Source organism: Giraffa tippelskirchi, chromosome 5, assembly GCF_054371585.1.
Source record: "Giraffa tippelskirchi isolate mGirTip1 chromosome 5, T2T-mGirTip1v1.2.pri, whole genome shotgun sequence".
Taxonomy (NCBI): domain Eukaryota; kingdom Metazoa; phylum Chordata; class Mammalia; order Artiodactyla; family Giraffidae; genus Giraffa; species Giraffa tippelskirchi.
Window position 1 is genome coordinate 94,990,859 of NC_137279.1, and position 24,538 is coordinate 95,015,396.

At 37.4% G+C, this 24,538-nt stretch overlaps 1 protein-coding gene across 27 annotated transcripts in view; it reads left to right on the plus strand.

Moving 5' to 3' along the window:
* Positions 1-24,538, plus strand: part of NUP210L (nucleoporin 210 like) — a 94,929-nt gene that overhangs the window by 37,562 nt on the left and 32,829 nt on the right. For 26 of the 27 annotated variants that reach the window (XR_014054991.1, XR_014054988.1, XR_014054989.1 and 23 more), the window contains 7 exons: positions 5,859-5,996; positions 6,480-6,635; positions 9,027-9,225; positions 11,216-11,361; positions 14,844-15,065; positions 16,005-16,178; positions 22,602-22,794. Coding sequence is in view for 19 of the 27 variants with exons in the window: in XM_081494682.1 (XP_081350808.1) it covers positions 5,859-5,996; positions 6,480-6,635; positions 9,027-9,225; positions 11,216-11,361; positions 14,844-15,065; positions 16,005-16,178; positions 22,602-22,794 (1,228 nt within the window). In the remaining 8 variants the exon portion in view is untranslated. Of the gene's footprint in view, positions 1-5,858; positions 5,997-6,479; positions 6,636-9,026; positions 9,226-11,215; positions 11,390-14,817; positions 15,066-16,004; positions 16,179-22,601; positions 22,795-24,538 lie in introns of all 27 variants that reach the window. The other variant, XM_081494674.1, reaches the window with a different exon arrangement.

Consider the following 24,538-nt stretch of genomic DNA (forward strand, 5'->3'; position numbering starts at 1 on the left):
AAGTGGAATCATACATTTGTCCTTTTTTTTTTTTTTTTTTTTACTGTTAATTTTTTTTTTTCTTTTTGTTTTTTACTTAGTTCACTTAGCATGTCTTTAAGGTTAATCCATACTGTACCCTGACATAATTTTATTTCTTTTTAAGGCTTTAATATTCTATTGAATGGATATACTGAATTTTGTTTGTTATTTATCCATTGATAGACAGATGGGTTGTTTCCACCTTTTGTCTATTATAAATAATGCTGCTGTGAATATGGGTATACAAATACTTTGTCAAATCTTTACTTTCAGTTCATTTATGTATATACCCAAAATTCTAATTGCTGGATTATATGGCAATTCTATGTTTAACTTTTTGAGGAATTGTCATACTGTTTTCCACAGTGACTGTCATTTTACATTCCAGCAGTAATGCACAAGGGTTCTGATTTCTCCACATCCTAACCAGCACTTATTATTTTCTATTTTTGATAATTGCCATTCTAATGGGTGTGAAGTGCTATCTCACTGTGATTTTAATTTCCATTTCTCTAACAATTGGTGTATGAGAGGTTTTATAACTATGAATTCAATTTTTAAAATGTACATACAGCTATTCAGGTTATTTGTTTCTTCTTTTATTTATTTTTGACTGTTCTGGGTTTTCCTGGCTGCATGTGGGCTTTCTCTAGTTGCAGAGAGTGGGGGATACTCTTCCTTGTGCTATACAGGTTTCTCACTGTTGTGGCTTCTCTTATTGCAGAGCACAGGCTCTACCTGCACAAGCTCCTGTAGTTGTAGTGCATCGGCTGAGTAGGGGTGACTTGAGGGTATAGAGTGCTGGCTCAGTAGTTATGACACACAGGCTTAGCTGCCACACAGCAGGCAGGATCTTCCCAGAGCAGGGATTGAACTCGTGTCGCCTGCATTGGCAGGTGTATTCTCAACCACTGTACCATCAAGGAAGCCCCTATTTATTTCTTCTTGAGTGAAATTTGGTAATTTGTATGTGAAGGAATTTCTGTTTAGTCTAAATTGTTGAATTTATCACATAAAGTTGTTGACAACATTGCCCTATTAATTTGTATCTGTAGCATCTGTAGTGATGTTGTCTCTTTCATTCCAGATATTGGTGTGTATGTGTGCACTAAGTTGCTTCAGTTGTGTCTAACTCTTCATGACTCTATGAACTGTAGCCCCCCAGGTTTCTCTGTCCATGGGATTCTCCAGGCAAGAATATTGGAGTGGGTTGTCATTTCCTTCTCCATGGGATCTTCCCAACCCAGGGATCAAACCAGTGTCTCATATCTCCTGCATTGACAGGTTCTTTACCACTAGCACCACCTGGGAAGCCCCCCCAGATACTATTATTTGTGTTTCTATTGTTTCAATTCTTTACCTATTTTTTCTTTCATTGATTCATGCTTTTTTCTTTGTTATTCTATTTCTTCTCCTTACTTTGGATCAAACTTGCTTTTCTGTTTTAAGTTCCTTATTGTTGAAGAATCTTATGGTGGATCACTGGTTTTACATCTTCTTTTCTAATATAAGCATGTCTACTACATTATATTGGTCACTGAAACCATTCTTAATACAGTGAAGAAGGAACTACACAAGGGTGGGATCCGTGGAGGCCATCTTGGAGTCTGTGTTCTCCAAGTTGATTCTAACTTCTCTATTATTAGATTTAAAGTCATTACTGACCCTGTTTCTTCTGATAAAAGGTGAGCATTGATAGTCTATGGTGTGCAATAGCAAAACAACTACTTAAAAGTATTACCTGTAGACACTACAGTTAAATGCATATAAAAGACAAGCCTTTTGGTAACCAGGTAGTTGCTGCCATAAAACATGTTAGTGAAAGTCTGGGATATAATAGGGTTTATTGATTGTTATTTCTAAGTATGCTGGATAATGTTGGGAAAGAAAATATTTAGGTCAGGACTTTGAATTCTCAAGTCAAGATCCACCTAAGGAATCTATTGTGTTGATGAAAATGTAATTTTGGTTTTACACTGTGAATTTTAAATCATTATAACTAGGCTTAAACACATCTTTATTAATAAAAATAGGAACCATTTTAATCAACATATTTTTGCCAACAACAAATAAGTTTGTTTATTCATAAGTAGTATAAAGTAGCATAAAAAAGCACGTAGCATAAAAATCCATGCTTTGAGATTTGATGAACTCTTGGAAAGCATTTTCTCCCTCCTGCTGGTTGTGGGAATATTTTCCATGCAAAAAGTTGTCGAATGGGGAACACATGTACACCCATGGCTGATTCATGTCAATGTATGGCAAAAACCACTACAATATTGTAATTAGCCTCCAAATAAAATAAATAAATTAAAAAAAAGTTGTCGAGATGCTTGAATAAGTGGTAGTCAGTTGGCGAGAGTCTGGTGAATACGGTGGATGAGGCGAAACTTTGTAGTCCAGTTCATTTGACTTTTGAAGCGTTGGTTGTGTGACACGCAGTCAGAAGTTGTTATGGAGAAGTATTGGGCTCATTCTATTGACCAATGGCAGCTGCAGGCATTGCAATTTTTGGTGCATCTCATCAATCAGCTGAGCATACTTCTCAGATGTAATAGTTTTGCTGGGATTCAGAAGGCTGTAGTGGATCAGATGGGCAGCAGACCACTAAACAATGACCATGACCATTTTTTGGTGCAAGTTTGGCTTTGGAACTTCTTCTCAGTCCAACCACTGAGCTGGTCTTTGCCAATTTTATAAAATCCACTTTTCATCACAGGTCACAATCTGATCAAGAAATGGTTCATTGTTGTTGTGTAGAACAAGAGAAGACAAATGTAAAATAGATAGCCAATGGGAATTTGCTGTGTGACTCAGGGAACTCAAACCGGGACTCTGTAACAACCTAGAGGGGTGGGATGGGGAGGGAGGTTCAAGAGGAAGGGGACATAGGTATACCTATGGCTGATTCATGTTGATATGTGGCAGAAACCAACACAATATTATAGAGCAATTACCCTACAATTAAAAATAAATAAATAAATTTATTTATTTAAGTACAAATAAATTTAAAAAGAAAAAAAAGAGAAGACGACACTTCAAAACGATGATTTTTTGATTTTTGGTCAGCTCATGAGGCACCCACTTATCGAAATATTTTACCTTCCCAATTTGCTTCAAATGCAGAATGATCATAGAATAGTCAACATTGAGTTCTTGGGCAACTTCTCCTGTAGTTGTAAGAGGATCAGCCTCGATGATGACTCTCAGTTTGTTGTTGTCAACTTCAGATGGCTAGCCACTATGCTCCTCATATTCAAGGCTCTCATCTCCTTTGCAAAACTCCTTGAAACACCACTGTACCATACGTTCGTTAGCAGTTCCTGGGCCAAATGTGTTGTTGATGTTGCAAGTTGTCTCCGCTGCTATGATCCATTTTGAATGGGAATAAAAAAATTGCTCAAGTTTGCTAACATCATTTCTGTAGTCTAAAATAAATATAAGATAAACAGCAAGTAATAAGTCATTAGCAAAAAAAATAAAATAAAGCAAGAAATGCATGTTAAAATGATGTATAACATAACCACATTTATTTAAGAATGTGTGCCAATGCTTGCACTAAGCTGCTTCAGTCGTGTCTGACTCTTTGTGATTCTATGGCCCATAGCCCACCAGGCTCCTCTGACCATTGAATTCTCCAGGCAAGAATACTGGAGTGGGTTGTCATGCCCTCCTCCAGGGGATCTTCCCGACCTAGGGATCAAATCAGTGTCTCCTGCACTGTACGCCAATCCCCCTATCCACACATACTGTACTCTTTTTCCTCCTAGTAAACTCTTTACTTGTCTTGTTTCACTACTTTCCATCTTTGTGGGAATTCTTTTCTGCAAAGCCAAAGAGTCAGGGCCTTGTCACTGACACTGGTCTAGTGGTTAGGATATGATGCTCTCACCACCAAGACCTTACCTCAGTCTCCCAGGAACAGAAGCCTTGCTTCAAGCCACTGCAGACCAAGGCCACCTGAGATCATATTTGATGCTGCAACCTGTATGTTGGGAAATCAAAGGAAGGATTTCCTGGATATCATTCCTAAACTGCATCCCTGCCAGTGCCAACCTGGTGCTGTGTCAGACAAAATGGTCAGACAAGGGACTTCCCCAGTGGTCCAGTGGTTAAGAATTTGACCTGCAGTGTAGAGGACACAAGTTCCATCCCTGATCAGGGAATTAAAATTGTATATGCCCCAGGGCAACTGAGCCCACACACCGCTCGCTACTACTGAACCTGCACACCACAATAGAGCATGCTGCGTGATGCAATGAAATCCTGCATATGCAACTAAGACCTGATGCCACCAAATAAATATCTTTTAAAATTCTATGACATGTAACATTTTTATTACCTTTTTTCTTATTTTGTCTAGCTCACTTTGAATTTCACCCTGTACTTAGCCGTGTCCCTCTTTATCCCAGTTTTTTGTCTTATCTCTGCTTTTATCTCTTATTTCCTATCTGTATTTTCTTATGTGCCAAAGCAGACACTGTTGAAAACTTCTCTTCACTGCAGTCAGTATTTTTGAAGAGCATGTCACTCTTAAAAGGGCATAGTGCCTTTTTAAGTACTATGTTCCTTTTCCTATATGTTATAAAATGTCTTCCTTGGACCAGCCCTTTTTGAACTAATATTACCTTATTCTTGAATTAGAGTTCTAACCAGACCTAGCATATGCTTCCTACTCCTGAAAAATTTTTTGTTTCCCTCAGTGATCACCTAAATACCATCAGAATGATATTCTCAACCTTTCTCTCTTTTTGGCTCAAGACAACACAACTTATTATTAAACTATTATTATTATTAAATAATTATCTTACACTTGTGAAGGTCAAAAGTCCAAATCAGTCTCACTAGGCTAAAATGGAATGATGCTCTTTTAAATGGAAAGACTTATTTTCAGTTTATGATCGAGCTAGACACCTTAAGGAAATGAAGAGAAAATCAGAGCCATTGGGGTTCCCTGGTGGTCCAGTGGTTAAGAATCTGCCTGCAAATGGAGGGGACTAGGGTTTGATCCCTGGTCTGGGAAGATCCCACGGGCCATGGGCCAGCTAAGCCCATGTGCCACAACTATTTAGCCTATGCTCTTGAACCAACATACTGCGACTACTGGGCCCCTGTGCTGAAATTACTGAAGCCTGTGCTCCACAACAAGAGAAGCCATGACAGTAAGAAGCCCACGTACCACAACCAGATAGTAGCTCCTGCTCACCCCAAATAGAGAAAGCCCGCATGAAGCAACAAAGACCCAGTGCAGCCAAAAATAAATTAATTAATTAAAATTAAGAAAGAAAATCAAAGCCATTACTGCAAATGTGATATAGTTTATAAACACTTCAGAGCCTCTTTGAAAAATAATTTGCCTTCAAAGAGAAAAATGCCAACATAGTTGAGTGTGAGGACTCTATTTTACCTGCTCTTATTTTTAAGCAGGAGGGAATGTCTTACCTCAGCATCTATGACTGTTCTCTTTATTTTCTTCTGAATAGCTTATAATATTCCTTTGCCTTTACAATTTATATATTTAAATGATGGATGGCCAAGGATCTTTGAAGCTATGACTTCCCTCTCTATGTTAATATAACTCTTCTTTCAGGAAATTTTAACTACTTTCCATGACTGTAATACTTATTTTAGGTCTATCAAAATCTCTTTCATTATTATTGAACTGTAGCAGCTGTGCTTCTCTAATGAACAAGAACATTTATTTATTTCTTTTATTGATAGAAATTGGTTGAGTAATCTATTAACATACCATTTTGCTGATGCTTTATATGTGAATGTGGACCATACTAACAGTCCTTATAAAATCTTGTTTTGCTCCTTTTTTTCTGTTCTTATAGAATAAAAATATTCAGCCTATAAAATTTCCAATTAAACATCAGCAAGAAGTGAAGATTTATTTTCCTATCAAGCTTACACCTAACTTTCTGGCATTTCCTCATCATCCCATGGGAATGTTATATCGTTATAAAGTACAGGTATGATATACTAGAATGAGAATTCACAAATAAGTCAGTTTCTCTGATAGCTTAATTAATTGAAATTTAGTTAATGTTAAATTTTATTTCCCCCTAATCCTAGTGTATAACTCAGTTTTGGGTGATAACCAAATCATGAATACTCTTGAATACTGTCATCCTAACAAGATTTGGTGTACTTTCTGTCTCTTTCCTTGTGAGTTTTATAGTTTTGTCAAGCTCTCTTGTGCTCTTTTTTTGTGATGATACTGCCATTACATAATCTCTCTTTAGTATTTCTGTTGCCCGCATAATCTTTGTTTAGTTTTCCCTCTCCCATTTAGCTGCTTTTGTATGGCATCACAGTTTTATTAATGTTCCAGAAATAAATTATTGTGTAGTTTTATTATTTCCTAAACTTTATTTCACCAGATTTTACATCTTCACTTAAATTCCATTTTCCCCCTTATACTAATTAAATACAAGGTTGTATTCTTTTCATAGGTAGAAGGTGGCAGTGGCAACTTTACCTGGACTTCTTCTAATGAAACAGTGGCCATGGTAACCACTAAAGGAGTGGTGACGGCAGGTCAGATGAGGGGAAACAGCACTGTTTTGGCCCGAGATGTACAAAATCCCTTTCGATATGGGGAAGTTGAGGTAGGCAACTCTCCAAACAATCTTCATATCTCCTCTGAGACATTGTTGTCTAAATTTAGTTATAGTAACACATTAAAAATTTTTTCAAGTTGATTATTTTAAAATGATCCTCTGGACTTCCCTGGTTGTCCAGTGGTTAAGACTTTGCACTTCCACTGCAGGCAACACAGCTTTGATCTCTGGTAGAGGGACTAAGATCTTACATGCCACAATGGTGGAGCCAAAAATAAATAAATAAAATAATGCTCAAATTCAGTCTTATAGTACATATTTCTTAAATATTCCTGGACCTGGGTTGAATCCTGCTTTATTTAATAACCAATTATTTAATGTCTGTGTTTGTTTCTTCATCTTTAAAATGGGGATAATTATAGTATCTGCCTCAAAGGGTTATTGTCAGAATTAAATGAGATGGTGTTTACACCTGTGCTGGGAATATATTCACTACTTAATGTTATCTATTTTGTTACTGTATTTTGTTATTATTATTGTGTATTTATCATGTATGTGATCCTTATAGATACTTTATTTCTAGTCTCATGTTTTTTGTTGTCTATCTTATTTCTATAAGATTGAACTACTTTTTACTATGTTATATAACCATTTTATATTTTCTCCCATTTTCAAAAAACATCAATTTATGTTGTCTTTCCCTGCAGGACTGCTTAGCATGTGTGTTATCATTCAGTGAATATTTATTGAATACTAAGGAGGTACTTAACACCATACTAGGTATCATAGGACATTTAAAGAAATAACATATCATTCCTACTTTAAAGAATCTGAAGTCTAGCTAAGAAGATATATTAATGTGAAAAGTTAAATAACATTTTTAGGAAGTGATATTTCAGGTATTTTAAAGCAGTATATGATTTAGAGCTACTTAAATTATAGAGCAAAAGTACTATTAGTTAATAAAAGAAAATCCTCGTGGATGTGACTAGTCGAGGCTATCATGAAGAGGTGGGAACTTGAATAAGACTTTGAAGGATGGAGCCAACCTAAGGTCTAAGGGTCAGACTCACTTACTGCCTTTCTAGTAAATAAAGTTTTATCAGAACACAGTCATTCATTTATGTATTCTCTATAGCCGCTTTCAGGCAACAAGTACAGATTTGGGTAGTTTACAAGACCATATGATACCCAAAGCCAAAAATATTTGCTCTCTGGCCCTTTAGAGAGCATTGCTGACCTCTGCTGTCAACAGTGGGAAGCCAGGGACTTCCCTGGTGGCTCAGTGGCTAAGACTCCATGCTCTCAAAACAAGGGGCCCAGGTTCTATCCCTGTTCAGGGAACTAGATCCTTTATGCAGCAACTAAGGATTCCACATGCTGCAACTAAAGACACGTATAAACAGTAACCAAAAAAAGACTCTATTCTTTTTCAGAAGAGAAAACAAACATTTTAGAAATATTTATTTCTAAAAATAATTTTAGAAAACACAATTATTCTGTTTTCTAAACTCTTGTAATGCTTATCATTTTCTACTAATAGTTTAATTTATTTAAATGTTCACTCCCCTTTAAAAAGTCCATTCAGGCTGCTATAACAAAATACTTTAGATTGGGTAGCTTATAAACAACAGAAATTGAGTTTTCAATGGTTTTAGAGGCTGGAAAGTCCAGAATCAAGGCACCACAGATTCAGTGTCTGGTGAGGAGAAGCATTCTGCTTCATATATTTTTTGTCTTAACCTCATATGGCAGAAAGGACTAGGGAGCCCCAGGGGTTCCTTGTTTAAGGGCATTAATTCCATTCGTGGGAACTCCACTCTTATGACCTAACCACCTCCCAACAGCCCCATCTCCTAATACCATCACTTTGGGGGTTAGAATTTCTACATGTGAATTTGGAGGGAGACCTTCAATCTATAGCAAAAAAGAAAGAAAAAGATTTTTTTAAGATATCGAGAAAGAGTGTTCTGTATCAGAGGTCAGCAAACTTTTTATATAAAAAAGATCAGATTAAAAAAAAAAAAGATCAGATAGTAAATGTGTTAGTATTTATAGGCCACATACATTCTCTATCTCATAGTCGTTTGTCATTGTTGCTTTTTATTTTACAACCCTTTAAAAGACCATTCTTAGTTTACAAAAGTCAAGAAAATTGTGCAGTGCTCATATTTTGCCAGACTCCCACCGAGAGGTATTATATGCCTTAGAGAGGTTGATTGATTAAGTAATGAAGTGAGTGACAGGTTCAGCACCTAACACACACACGCAAACACCCACATATGCATATAAATGGTACATACTTTCTGTTTTTATATGCAAAACATATGTGTATATATATATGTTATATATGTGTATATTTAAATATTTAAGGAATGCTTTTGTCTAAGATTGTCCTGATGTAACTTTCTTGAAAGATTAATTTTTTTTTCCCTCCAGATACATGTTCTGAGACTGAACAAGATGGAACTGTTACCATTTCATGCTGATGTAGAGATTGGCCAGATTATAGAAATTCCCATTGCAATGTATCATGTAAATAAGGAAACCAAAGAGGCCATCGCATTCACAGACTGCTCTCATTTATCCTTGGATTTGAACATGGATAAACAAGGAGTCTTTACTCCTCTCAAAGAAGGTAAGAGTAGGCTTTTTATTTTTTCCTTTCTCTGTCTTTGAATTAAAGGACCAATCAACAATTCAGAAATTATGAATTATAGTCTAAATTTACAAATTGGGGATTCCATGGTGGTCTAGTGGTTGGGACTCTGGGCTTTCACTGCCAAGGGCCTGGTTTCAGTCCTTGGTTGGGGAACTAAGATCCCACAAGCCGCAAGGTGCAGCCAAAAATTTAAAAGTTAAATTCACGTATTACCTTTCTTTATAATATTTATTTATTCTGTCAACTGCTTTAGGTATTATTATGTGACGTTAGAAACAAAAGCACAGAAATAGAATAAAATGTCCAGAGTTCATTGTGGCCAGACAGTATCAGTTTTTAGTTATATCAAGACCTTCTCTTTCCAGCTTCAAGCTCTTTTCTTCTTTCTTTCTTTAATTATGTACTATACCTCTTTCTAAAAGGAATTTAGTGCCATTTAATGTATATATACATTAAATTTATTCTAAAAAAGAAAATATCTTTTTAATAAGAAAAGAATATGAATAAGCTGTTCATAAAGATCAGTATCATTTACTGTTATGGAACTTCATAGTTGATCCTGATCACCATTGTTTTTTCAGTAATAATGACAGGAGTAGCATCTAACATTTATTTGGCATTTACTATTTTCCAGGCTCTATTATGAATACTTTTCACATATTAACTCATTTAATTCTCACACTACATCCTGTCTGACTCTTATGACCCCATAGACTGTAGCCTGCCAGGCTCCTCTGTCCATGGGATTCTCCAGGCAAGAATACTGGAGTGGGTTGCCATTTCCTTCTCCAGGGGATCTTCTTGACCCAGAATTCGAAGCCGGATCTCCTGCATTGCAGGCAGATTCTTTACCGACTGAGCGTACAAGGGTACGAGGGAAGCCCTATACATCCATAAGGTTGATATCAACTAGGACTTCTCTTTTACCCTTGCTAATTATGCTGTATAATGTCTCTCAGCTCACCTCAGTTCTTAGGCTCCCCATTTTTAGGCCTTCATTATCTCTCACTGAGACTGTAACAATATCCTCCTAATTCTTCTTGCCTTTGATAATCATGGCTACCAGATAGATCTTCATGAAACTCAATTTCAATATTAATTTTCCTGCTCAAAAATTTTAAGAAGCTTTTCACTGCCACTGGACAACAGCCAAAATCCTTTTAGTTTAGTATTCAAGGCCCTCTACAATATAACCCAGCCTACTTTTTGGAACTTCATTTGGAACTTCATATGAAGCTTTGGCCTCATATGAAGCTCTGGCTAAACTAACTATAGTTAAAATTTCCCATGTATTTCTTTCAGATACACATTTGTATCTCATTTATATTTCTATCTTTGTTCATTTATTTGTCAGCTTAAGATACCCTCTTCTACATATCTAAGGGGGCTTCCCAGGTGGCTCAGTGGTAAAGAATCCACCTGCCAATGCAGGAGACACAGGAGACGTGAGTTCAATCCCTGGGTCGGGAAGATCCCCTGGAGGAGGAAACAGCAACCCACTCCAGTATTCCTGCCTAGAGAATCCTATGGAAAGAGAAGCCATGGGGTTGCAAACAGTCAGACGTGACTGAGAGACTGAGCATGCACGCACATATATAAACCTTTCTTGATCTTTCCAACTAAAAATAATTATTCTGTTTTCTAAACTTCTGTAATGCTTACCATTTTCTACTAATAGTTTAATTTATTTAAATGTTCACTCCCGTTTTAAACTATATGTGCCTTAAGGTCAGGATTCTTGTTCATATTTGTATCCTCACCTTACATAGAATTGTGTCTTACATGATATATATCTGTTAACGAAAAAAACATACTTTTATATATCAACTTAATATAAATAATTGGTGTATAATAGTGTATGAGATTAAGAATTTTTTGTTATATTGAAATTCTTATATTTCTATAGACTGATTTCCTTGAGGACTGATTGCTTATTACCCTACTGAAGTCATTTTTTGATTTGCAGGTATTCAAAGACCAGGACTAACACACTGTTCTAGTACACATATAGCAGCCAAATCTCTCGGCCATACTTTGGTAACTGTTAGTGTGACTGAATATGAACAGTACTTGGAAAGCAGTGCCACATTTGCTGCTTATGAACCCCTAAAGGTGAGACAGTTCATTCTAAGGAATTGGCGTATCTTTTCATAGACCCTACTATGTCCACTTGGGGACTTCCTATCTATCTGTGATCTCTATTAAAGATCAGTGATATTTGTGTTCTTCTTTACTTAACACTTTCTTGTTTCTAGATCTACAGCACCCTCATCAAATTTCAGTATCACAAAGGTTATGCTCTTATGTTTCTGCCACAGAAATATAAGTTGTATAACCAAATTTTAGATATTCCCCTTTCTTTCCTCTTTTTTTACTGAGGTATAAAAAATTATAGTACACTAATCTTAAGGTACTATTTGAATTTTCACATATGTATGTATCTTTGTAACACTACCCTGAATAAGATATAGAATATTAGTATACTCTATTTTTTGAACTTTGATGTTGGAGAAGACTCTTCAGAGTCCTTTGGACTGCAAGGAGATCAAACCAGTCAATCGTAAAGGAAATCAGCCCTGAATATTCAGTGAAAGGACTGATGCTGAAGCTGAAACTCCAATACTTTGGCTGATGCGAAGAACTGACTCATTGGAAAAGACCCTGATCCTGGGAAAGATTGAAGGCAGGAGAAGGGGACGACAGAGGATTAGATGGTTGAATGGCATCACTGACTCTATGGACATGAGTTTGAGTAAACTCCAGGAGCTAGTGAAAAACAGAGAAGCCTGTTGTGCTGCAGTCCATAGGGTCGTAAAGAGTCGGACACGACTTAGCAACTGAAGAACTGATTAGTATCCTCTCTTTTGAAGAACTCTGAAAGAAAACCTTCCATACCAGGGAGAGAAATCAATTTTACCTTTATAAAGAGAAATCTTTTTACCCTTTATACTTACGAATTCTCAGCACAACAGTCATTATTTTGGACCCCAAAGACTGGCCATTAAAATTGGGAGATTATGACAGGTGGCAGTTCAAAATAAAAGTAGATAGAGCCTGGCATGCTTTCTACATATTTGAATCCTTCAGGAACTAAAATTGATGTCTACAAGTTCTTGCTGATACATACTGACAAACCTGACTCAGTGCCTCTTGCAATGAGGAGGCATCCATAGAGGAAATGTTAACATCGGTGAAAGAAGCAAGATAAGTTGTTAATTTGAAAAAGGTAACTGGTTCATTAAAATTTGCATTTTTGAATTGGCCTCTTTGTACATTGTACAGCCTATTTATTTATTTCATTTTGGCTGTACTGGGTCTTTGTTGTTGCATGCAAGCTTTCTCAGGGCTACTCTTCGTCACGGTACGCAGGCTTCTCATTGTGGTGGCTTCTCTTGTTGCAGAGCACAGGCTCTAGGCCCTTGGGATTCAGTGGTTGCTGCACATGGGCTCAGTAGTTGTGGCACATGGCCTTAGTTGCCCCACAGCACGTGGGATCTTCCCGGACCAGGGATTGAACCCATGTCCTCTGCACTGGCGAGTGGATTCTTAATCACTGGACCACCAGGGAATTCCCCAGTCTGTATTAAACATACAGTCTGAGCATATTTCATTTATCCTCTTAGTGGCTGAATTATCCTTCTTGCCTAATTAAGTGAGAGTGCTTGGCTGCAGCTCATTGTCATTTCATAAGGTTTTGTCTTAGTTTTATCATTATCCTTACCCTAATTTTATATTTACTGAATGTCTCAAAAATCAGATCTCCCCTAAATGAAAACTCTCCTTAAAGGAAGTAAGATGATTTTCTATTTCTACCTAGTGCTTTGGTCATATATCTTTTTTCTTAGCTGCTGAAAAATATATGTATGTGTGACTTTTGTTATCAATATTATGTTTTAATACACGATATAGTTCTCAGTTTGTCCTTATGTATCAGTCCAATTCAGTTGATCTGATTAGTTTTAGACTATATACATCTAGGAACAAGGAATAACTTCAGTTTTGCTTTCTCAGGGAAACTTTCCATGAAACCTCTGACTAGTTTAATTTCTTCTATTTGAGGTTTGTTTGGCACTCTCTGCTGTGCCTTTTTGTAACACTCATTATACTCTTTACCTACTTTAGACCTGTCTTTTCCAGACTATTAGCTTCACTGTGAGGCAGGGCCTTATTTTGGCTTTCTGTTGATATTATATATCACCAGTAGGCCATCAGTGAATACTTGTTGAATTGAATTATGTATACATTTTCAAGAGAATACTGCCATTAGAGAAATTTTAATGTTAATAGTATTCAGTATATATGAATATGTGAATATTCAGTATATATGAATCATATATGTATGATTGACTAGTTCAGAGAAGAAATACAAAAAATGGTTTGCTTACATTTTTGAAATGATTGCTTCAACTATATATTTCATTTTGCAGCTTAATCACTGTTACAGACACTGTGTGCCATACAAAACTAACCTACACTTTGAGAATACTCCATTCCCCTAAAACCAGTTTCCTCATCTATAAGTAGAATACAACTCCTCTGTATACTGGAATGAATAAGTCAAGACAGGTATGTCTTGACTACCTCTTAGGTGAGAGTTCTTTGAGAAACAGATGAACTGTATAGATGTATTATATTCAGATTTTTATGGTGGGAATTCTTTGATACTTTAGTAAAATATCCACTTAAAATTCTTATGCAGGGACTTCTCTGGTGGTCCAGTGGGTTGAGAATGCGCCTGCCAATGTAGGGAACACGAGTTCAATCCCTAGTCTGGGAAGATCCCATATGCTGCCGGGCAATTAAGCCTGTGTGCTGCAACTACTGAGCCCACGTGCTGCAGCTACTGAAGCCTGTGCACCTAGAGCCCATGCGCCACAGCAAGAGAAGCCACTACAATGAGAAGCCTGCACACTGCAGCCAAAAATAAAAAATAAATAAAATTCTTATGCAATATGACAGATGATACCTAGACACTGTGATTATTTTACGGTGTGTACAAATATCAAGTCATTATGTTGCACACCTGAAACAAGTATGATGCTATATGCCAACTATACTTCAAGTTTTTAAAAAGAGAAAAAAGAAAAAGAAAAAATGTTTATGCAGTTATTTATTCAAATTCCTTTTATGTGTACAACATCATACTACATTCCACTGAGAAAGGGAGATTCTTTTAAAAATTTGAGGTATAAGATAATCTTTTCTCTTAAGAAGTTTATGTAACTAGAGAGTTAAGAAGAATTATCAGATGTATATTTATGAAGATTTGACACATTTAAATAGTATAAGGGAATAAACAAGTATACAGATGAATGGTAGTGAAAACTACTATAAGAGCTTAGAGGATACAGTAGTTGTGGTCTGGAATCATTAGACAAATTAATGGATAGGATGACACATGAATTTGGTTGAATGATAGGTGGGATCCAAATTAGAACAGAGATTGAGAACCATTCCAAATAAGAGGCATGACACACATGTCTCCTAATTTGGGAATTAAGTCTGCTGTCTTTTACATTATACCTAGTTTTTCACTTTAGAAAACTGTTGAATTCTCTAACCAGTTAGGGATTAATTTCTTTAAATGTCATCAGGCTGTAAACCCTGTGGAAGTGGCATTGGTGACCTGGCACTCTGTAAAGGAAATGATATTTGAAGGGGGCCCTCAGCCATGGATCTTGGAGCCCTCACGATTCTTTCTGGAGCTGGGCATGGAGAAGACAGAGAAAATTAGAATAACACAAGTCCGACTGCCAGCGAAAAGAAAACAAAATCAGTACATCTATCGGGTCCTGTGCCTGGATTTAGGGGAACAAGTAGGAAAATTATCTTTTCTAACATTTCTTTTAGCAACAATACGCTAAGTCTTTTGTCCTTCTAGCCATCCCTTTTCAGATGCTAATGGATATAGTTTATGGACTAGATAGGAAAATTCTAATTATTGACCAAGAGATCTGGTTTTTTAAACCTTACTATCCTTTAAATGTACCCAAAGGTTTTGGTTTGCTCATTTGAGAATTCTAACAATTCACTAACCAAATAGTTTAAGATCTTTTTGTAGCAAGGAGTTTATTTCAATCATTTTATCACTATAATTCAACTCCTTGTTGTATAGACTAGAGAATATATAGTTTTTCATCTCCAAAGAATGTGAGGAAGGGAAATTTTAAGTGTCATCTATGTTTATCAATTTTGAAGAACCAGTTCGATCTTTGCTGATATGAGTAATTATATATTTCCCTTTATCGGTTGAATTAGTTGTGATTATTTTTAGAAGTAGTGATGGCTTTAACCATAGCTATACCTTAATTCTACCAAGGCCAATAACAAAGGTTTTCAGATTGACCATGATTGAGAATGTAATGTATGACTATGAAGCATAGCCCAGCTAACCAATCCTCAGGGAATCCATATATGATTTTAACTTAATAAGAACTGTGTTATATTCAAATGAGGTTCACTTTAATATCTCTAGTGAACTCTACTGTATAGTATGACTAGCTACTAGTGATTTCAAGCCTAGTTACCCCCTTTTGAAGCTCTCTAACTTTTTGTTTTTACATCCTGTTATTCGTTAGTATTTACGTCAGAAATGAGTTGAAACAAAAATTAGTTTTTACCAACTGGTAACAAAAAGTTTGGTTAAGGAAAAGACTGAAGTAATTGGTCAGTTAGATTTTTTTTAATGTTCCCTTTGTTTCTATGATATCAAGTGTCTACCTACAATTACCTCTTGCCCTTGTGTTTTCTTAAAGATCCTGACATTTCAAGTTGGAAATCATCCAGGTGTCCTGAACCCTAGTCCAGCTGTAGAGGTTGTGCAGGTACGCTTCATATGTGCCCACCCTGCCAGCATGTCTATAACTCCAGTATATAAGGTGCCAGCTGGTGCCCAACCATGTCCTCTGCCACAGCACAACAAACAACTGGTAAGTATGGTGTTTTCAACTAACTTGCCCTTTGTCTTCCATGCTTTGAGATAAATGGTCGGAAATACAGCTTTTGTCTTATTGAATTTAAGGAAACCCTTTTATTCGTCATCTAATCTCTGATAGTGTCTGAGAAGTGGTTATAGTTGGCTATACTTAGTGACACTTAGTGACTTTGCTTATTGTACTTAGGTGCATGCGTGTGAACTAAGTCAGCTCAGTCTTGTCTGACTCTTTGTGACCTTATGGACTGTAACCCACCAGGCACTTCTGTCCATGGGATTCTCCAGGCAAGAATACTGGAGTGGGTTGCCATGCCCTCCTCCAGGGGATCTTCCCAACCCAGGGATGGAACCCGTATCTTTTAGGTCTCCTGTATTGGCAGGCAGGTTCTTTACCAGTAGCGCCACCTTATGACAACAGACAACTGAGAACTCTAAAATAACTACCAAATTGTTTTGCTAGTATCCTTCCCTACTAAACCTTTTATTAGCATTATCAGTAACATATAGAATTCACCTCTACTCCAAACTGATATGAAAAATAGTGATAACCAATAACGCAGCTAGAAGTTAGGCAACAGGGATTGAGGAATAAATGAGCTATCTAACCTAGAAACTAGAACATCAGAAAGTGAAAGTGACTGTTAGTCCCCCAGTAATATCTGACTCTGTGACACCATGGACTGTAGCCTACCAGGCTTCTCTGTCCATGGAATTCTCCAGGCAAGATTGCTAGAATGGCTTGCTATTTCCTTCTCCAGGGGATCTTTCCGACTCAGGGATTGAACCCAGGTCTCCCGCATTGCGGGCAGATTTTCTACTGTCTGAGCCACCAGGGAAGCCCAAACTATACACTAAATGAGGTTAACTATGATTCCAAGCATAGGAGAAAATAAGTCATTTCTGAGATTTTGCAGAACAGAACAATCTATTAATTATTCCCATTTTACAGATGAAGAAACTAAGGATCCTAAAAGTTGAGTAATTTTCCCAAGGTCATAAAGCTAGAAAGTAGCATCTTATGTCTAACTCCAAAGCACATTATTAACTTTTTTTTGCTACACTGCCTTTTCATTGTAAAAGAACATATGAGATGTTGCAGGTTAGGAACTCTTTTTTTTTTTCAGAACCAAATTCAACATTAAATACTATTATTTGAACTTCATATTCACTTTTCAAAAAAGCACTTGGACTTCCCTGGTGGTCCAGTAGCTAAGACTCCAAGATCCCAATGCAGGGGATTCTGATCACGGTGTAATCTATTTACAATTAGCATAATTACTGATAAGGTTGGATTTATAGTTACCATTTTACCATTTGTCTTATGCTTTTTTTGTTTTTCTATTCCTCCATTTCTTCCTTTTTTGTGTTAAGTAGATATTTTGTAGTGTATCATTTTAATCCCCTTGTCCTTTCTTTTACTATATTATTTCAAGTTGTTTTGTTAGTTATTGCCCTAGGGATTACAATTAACATGTTAACTTTTAACAAACTAGTTTGGAATAATATCAATTTAATTTCAATAATGATTGAAACCTATTATTTCTGTAAAGCCCTATTTCCTTTCCCCTCTTCTGAGCTGTTATTGTCATATATCTTTATACATGTATGCTCATCAGTCATAATTATTGCTTTATGCATTTGTATTTTAAATAAGATAGAAAAATAATTACAAGCAAAAGTATATTTATACTGTTCTATATATTTACCTATGTAGTTATTGTTACTAAACTCTTATTTCTTCACGGGGATTCAGGTTACTGTCTAGTGACCTTTCATTTTATCTAGAAGGACTCATTTTAGTATTTCTTGTAGGGCAGGTCTACTAGCAGCAAATTCCCTCTATTTTTGTTAGATCTTGGACTTCCCTGGTGGCCCAATGGTAAAGAAATAGCCTACCAATGTAGGAAGCACAGGTTTGATCCCTGATCTGGGAAGATCCCACATGCCATGGAGCAGCTAAGCCCGTGTTCCACAACTATTGATCCTGTGCTCTAGAGCTTAGTAGCCACAACAACTGAAGGTGGGTCCCATGCTCAGCAACAAGAGAAGCCACTGCAATGAGAAGCCCCGGCACCACAACTATAGAGTATCCCCACTCGCCACAACTAGAGGAAAGCCTGCACGGCAGCAAAGACCCAGCACAGCCAAAATAAATAAATAAATAAAATTATTTTTTTTAAAAAGAATCCGCCTGCAATGCAGGAGACGTGGGTTTGATCAAGGGGTCGGAAAGATCCCCTGAAGAAGGAAATGGCACGCCACTCCAGTATTCTTCCCTGGAGAACCCCGTTCAAAGAGGAGCCTGGCGGGCCCCAGTCCCTGGGGTCACAAAGAGTTGGACATGACTAAAGCGTGAGCACACATGCAAGAGTCTTAATTTCTCCTTCATTTTGAAGGATTATTGTCCTCAATATAGAATTCGTGATTGACAGTCTTATTCTCTCATCACTGGTTTCTATGATTTCTGATGAAAAATTAGCTGTTAATCTCATGGAGGATCCCTTATAAATGACAAGTTCCTTCCTCTGTTTAAAAATTCTGTCTTTCTCTTTGACCTTGGATGGTCTGATTATGACATGTCTAAATGCAAATCTCTTTGATTTATCCTACTCATGGTTCTTTGAGATTCTTAGGTGTTTATAGTAGGTGTTTTACATCAAATTTGGGAAGTCCTTAGCCATTATTTCTTCAAATATTCCTCCTTCCTTTTTTCCCCTTCTCTCTTCTAGGACTTGCATTTTGCATATATTGACTCTTGATGGTTTTCCATGGGTCTCTAATGCTTCCATTTTCTTCGTTCTTTTTTCTTTCTGTTCATCAGCCTAGTTCAAAAATGATGTCTTTTTCATTATAGAGGACTGGAATGCAAAAGTAGGAAGTCAAGAAATACCTGGAGTAACAGGCAAATTTGGCCTTGCAGAACAGAATGAAGCAGGGAAAAGGCTAATAGAGTTTTGCCAAGAGAACCCACTGGTCATAGCAAACACCCTCTTCCAACAACACAAGAGAACACTCTACACATGGACATCACCAGATAGATGGTCAGTACCGAAATCAGATTGATTATATTCCTTGCAGCCAAAGATGGAGAAGTTCTATATAGTCAGCAAAAACAAGAACGGGAGCTGACTGTGGCACAGACCATGAACTCCTTATTGCCGAATTCAGACTTAAATTGAAGAAAGTAGGGGAAACCCCTAGACCATTCAGGTATGACCTAAATCAACTCCCTTAAGATTATACAGTGGAAGTGACAAACAGAATCAAGGGATTAGATCTGATAGACAGAGTACCTGAAGAATTAGGGACGAAGGTTCGTGACGTTGTACAGGAGGTGGGGATCAAGACCATCTCCAAGGAAAAGAAATGCAAAAGACAAAATGGTTGTCTGAGGAGGCCTTACAAATAGCTGTGAATAGAAGAGAAGTGAAAGGCAAAGGAGAAAAGGAAAGATATACCCAGTTGAATGCAGAGTTCCAAAGGATAGCAAGGAGAGATAAAGCCTTCCTCAGTGATCAGTGCAAAGAAATAGAGGAAAACAATAGAATGGGAAAGACTGGAGATCTCTTTAAGAAAATTAGAGATACCATGGGAACATTTCCTGCAGAGATGGGCACAATAAAGGACAGAAATGGTATGGACCTAACAGAAGCAGAAGATATTAAGAAGGGATGGCAAGAATACACAGAAGAACTATACAAAAAAGATCTTCATGACCCAGATAATCAGAATGGTGTGATTATCAATCTACAGCAAAACATCCTGGAATGTGAAGTCAAGTGGGCTTTAGGAAGCATTACTACAAACAAAGCTAGTGGAGGTGATGGAATTCCAGTTGAGCTATTTCAAATCCTAAAAGATGATGCTGTGAAAGTGCTGCACTCAATATGCCAGCAAATTTGGAAAACTCAGCAGTGGCCACAGGACTGGAAAAGGTCAGTTTTCATTCCAATCTCGAAGAAAGGCAATGCCAAAGAATGTTCTAACTACAGCATAATTGCACTCATCTCACACACTAGTAAAGTAATGCTCAAAATTCTCCAAGCCAGGCTTCAACAGTACGTGACCCATGAACTTCCAGATGTTCAAGCTGGATTTAGAAAAGGCAGAGGAACCAGAGATCAATTGCCAACATCTGTTGGATCATCGAAAAGGCAAGAGAGTTCCAGAAAAACATCTATTTCTGCTTTATTGACTATGCCAAAGCCATTGACTGTGTGACCACAACAAACTCCGGAAAATTCTTAAAGAGATGGGAATGGCAGACCACCTGACCTGCCTCTTGAGAAATCTGTATGCAGGTCAGGAAGCAACAGTTAGAACTGGACATGGAACAACAGACTGGTTCCAAATAGGGAAAGGAGTACGTCAAGGCTGTATATTGTCACCCTGCTTATTTAACTTATATGCAGAGTACATCATGAGAAACGCTGGGCTGGATGAAGCAGAAACTGGAGTCAAGCTTGCTGGGAAAAATATCAATAACCTCAGATATGCAGGTGACACCACCCTTATGGCAGAAAGCAAAGAAGAACTAAATAGACTCTTAATGAAAGTGAAAGAGGAGAGTGAAAAAGTTGGCTTAAAACTCAACATTCAGAAAACTAAGATCATGGCATCCGGTCCAATCACTTCATGGCAAATAGATGGGGAAACAGTGGAAACAGTGGCTGATTTTATTTTTCTGGGCTCCAAAATCACTGCAGATGGTGATTGCAGCCATGAAATTAAAAGACACTTGCTCCTTGGAAGAAAAGTTATGATCAACCTAGACAGCATATTAAAAAGCAGAGACATTACTTTGCCAACAAAGGTCCATCTAGTCAAAACTGTGGTTTTTCCATTAGTCATGTATGGATGTGAGAGTTGGACTACAATGAAAGTTCAGCGCCGAAGAATTGATGCTTTTGAACTGTGGTGTTGGAGAAGACTCTTGAGAGTCCCTTGGACTCCAAGGAGATCCAACCAGTCCATCCTAGAGGAAGTCAGTCCTGAATATTCATTGGAAGGACTGATGTTGAAGCTGAAGCTCCAATACTTTGGCCACCTGATGCAAAGAACTGACTCATTGGAAAAGACCCTGATGCTGGGAAAGATTGAAGGCAGGAGGAGAAGGGGACGACAGAGGATGAGATGGCTGGATGGCATCACTGACTCAATGGACATGAGTGTGAATAAACTCTGGGAGTTGGCGATGGACAAGGATACCTGTTGTGCTGCAGTCCATGGTGTCGCAAAGAGTTGGACGCAACTGAGCAACTGAACTGATCTTCAAATTTTCTGATTTTTTTCTTCTGCCTATTCTTACCTGTTGTTGAGTTCATCTAGTAAAATTTTCGTTTCAATTATTATAATTTTCAATTTAGAATTCCTTTTTGGTTCTGTTTTACAATTTCTATCTCTTTACTAATTTTATATATGATAGTACATCATATTTATGCTTTCCTTTAGTTATTTAAACATGGGCTTCTTTAGTTCTTTGAACAAAACAGTTGATTAAAAGCCTTTATCTAGTAAGTCTAATGTCTGGGCATCCTCAGGAACAGTTTGTATTGACTGCTTTTTTCTTTTTTCCTGTGTATGGATCCTACTTTCTTGTTGCTTTGCATTCGTAATAATTTTTAATTGAAAACTTGACATTTAAAATAAAATGATGTAGCAACTCTGAAATCAGATTCTTCCACTAATTAGGTTTTGTGATACTGGTTTTCATTGTTGTTTGCAGTGGCTGTTTGTTTAGTGACTTTCCTGCAGCAGTTCTGTAATGTGTTATTCTTTGTCCTCTTTGTTAGCTTTGTGGATATAAATTCCCTTAAATCTATGTCTATGTCTATGTGGATATAGATTCCCTTAAATTTTTGTTGGAATTATGTTAAATTCATATATAAACTCAGAACAACTGAAATTTTTATGATGTTTAGTCACCCTGGTCATCCTGTCCAAGAGCATATGAATATCAAAATCAAATTTAGATAAAAAATTTTAAACGGGTATAAAAGACATTTGGGGGGAATTTGGGGAAATTTAAATATTGACTGTATAATATATAACATTGAATTAAGGTGAATATTGTTATGTATTATAATATAGTTTTTGCTACTCATTCTTAAGAAATGCATGCTGAGTTAGTTAGGGGTAAAGTGCCATGATACCGACATCATTTGGCAAAAAAAAAAAAAGACACATACCCACACATACTCATAGGGAGTGTGAAAGTAGAGGGAGAGATAGAGAAAACAAATGGCAAATTGGGACGAAGTATATGTAAATATTCATTATACCATTCTTTTAAGATATCTCTGTACCTTTGAAAACTGTCAAAAAATATTGGGAGAAAACATGATCCCAAGCTTCAGGACTATCTTGCCACCTCTTGAGCTATTGTTTTTTTCTTTTCTTACTTTTTATTTTCATATAGATTCCTGTATCAAGCCTGAGAGATACAGTCCTAGAACTGGCAGTGTTTGACCAACACAGGAGAAAGTTTGATAATTTCAGTTCACTAATGCTAGAATGGAAATCCTTAAATGTAACACTAGCTCATTTTGAAAATTATAATTCAGTGGAGATGGTAGCAAAGGATGATGGCAGTGGGCAGACCCGGCTACATGGTATTGTAAACATTTATGAATCCTTTTATATACCTACTAAATGGTTATGCACTAAGTATTTCCTTGTGCGTGAGAGTTTATTTATCGTATCTCACCTTTCATCTTCAATCTTTGTATTTTTTTAGAAAACATAAAGGTAAATTCCCTTATTTGCAAAGTTAGGGTCTAGAATCCAACATTCCTCACAAGAACACAAAACTAAATTAATTTTTAAATGGACTGGTTGTCTATTATTTGCCTAAAACTTTGGAAATATTATTCAGTTGTTCAGTTCAGTTCAGTCGCTCAGTCGTGTCCGACTCTTTGTGACCCCATGAACCGCAGCACGCCAGGCCTCCCTGTCCATCACCAACTCCAGGAGTCTACCCAAACCCATGTCCATCAAGTCGGTGATGCCATCCAGCCATCTCATCCTCTGTCGTCCCCTTCTCCTCCTGCCCTCAATCCTTCCCAGCATTAGGGTCTTTTCCAATGAGTCATCTCTTCGCGTGAGGTGGCCAAAGTATTGGAGTTTCAGCTTCAACATCAGTCCTTCCAATGAACACCCAGGACTGATCTCCTTTAGGATGGACTGGTTGGATCTCCTTGCAGTCCAAGGGACTCTCAAGAGTCTTCTCCAACACCACAGTTCAAAAGCATCAATTCTGCGGCGCTCAACTTTCTTCACCATCCAACTCTCACATCATACATGACCACTGGAGAAACCATAGCCTTGACTAGACGGACCTTTGTTGGCAGAGTAATGTCTCTGCTTTTCAATATGCTATCTAGGTTGGTCATAACCTTCCTTCCAAGGAGTAAGCGTCTTTTAATTTCATGGCTGCAATCACCATCAGCAATGATTTTGGAGCCCCCAAAAATAAAGTCTGACACTGTTTGCACTGTTTCCCCATCTATTTCCCATGAAGTGATGGGACCAGATGCCATAATCTTAGTTTTCTGAATGTTGAGCTTTAAGCCAACTTTTTCACTCTCCTCTTTCACTTTCATCAAGAGGCTCTTTAAGTTCTTCTTTGCTTTCTCCCATAAGGGTGGTGTCATCTGCATATCTGAGGTTATTGATATTTCTCCTGGCAATCTTGATTCCAGCTTGTGTTTCTTCCAGCCCAGAGTTTCTCATGATGTACTCTGCATATAAGTTAAATAAGCAGGGTGACAGTATACAGCCTTGACATGTTTATTGAGTGACTTCTATATGTAAGGCCCTCTGCTTGGAGGTTTAATGGTAAATGAGACACTCACAGCCTCTGCCCTCATAGAGTTACAGTTCAGTTGGGAAAACCAGACTTTAAACATTACAATTGTGTTAGATGTTTTGAAGGGAAAATGTGGGGTGCGTTTATAACAGAAGAACCTAACCTAGTTTGTATCAAAGAAGGCTGCCCTGAGAAAGCAACATTTACTCTGGTAAGGCAGAAAGAAGAAATAGAAAGAATGAACTAGGTAAGTCGAGTGAGACTTACTTAGAGAGGGAGCAAGAGGCACAAGATGAAATTCTAAGAGGGCAAAAAGCCCTCATGGGCAGTCACTCATCAAGCCTCTGCTGGTATCACATTTGCTGAGGTTCTGTTCTCCAAAGCAAGTCACCTGGCCAAAACCAGAGTCTTGGTGGGCCAGGACTGCTCAAGAGCAGGGATACCACTGCAAGCCATTAATATGGGTGCACTCATTAATATGAGTGCATGCTCAGTTGCTTCAGTCAGCAACTGCCCCATGGACTGTAGCCCACCAGACGCCTCTGTCC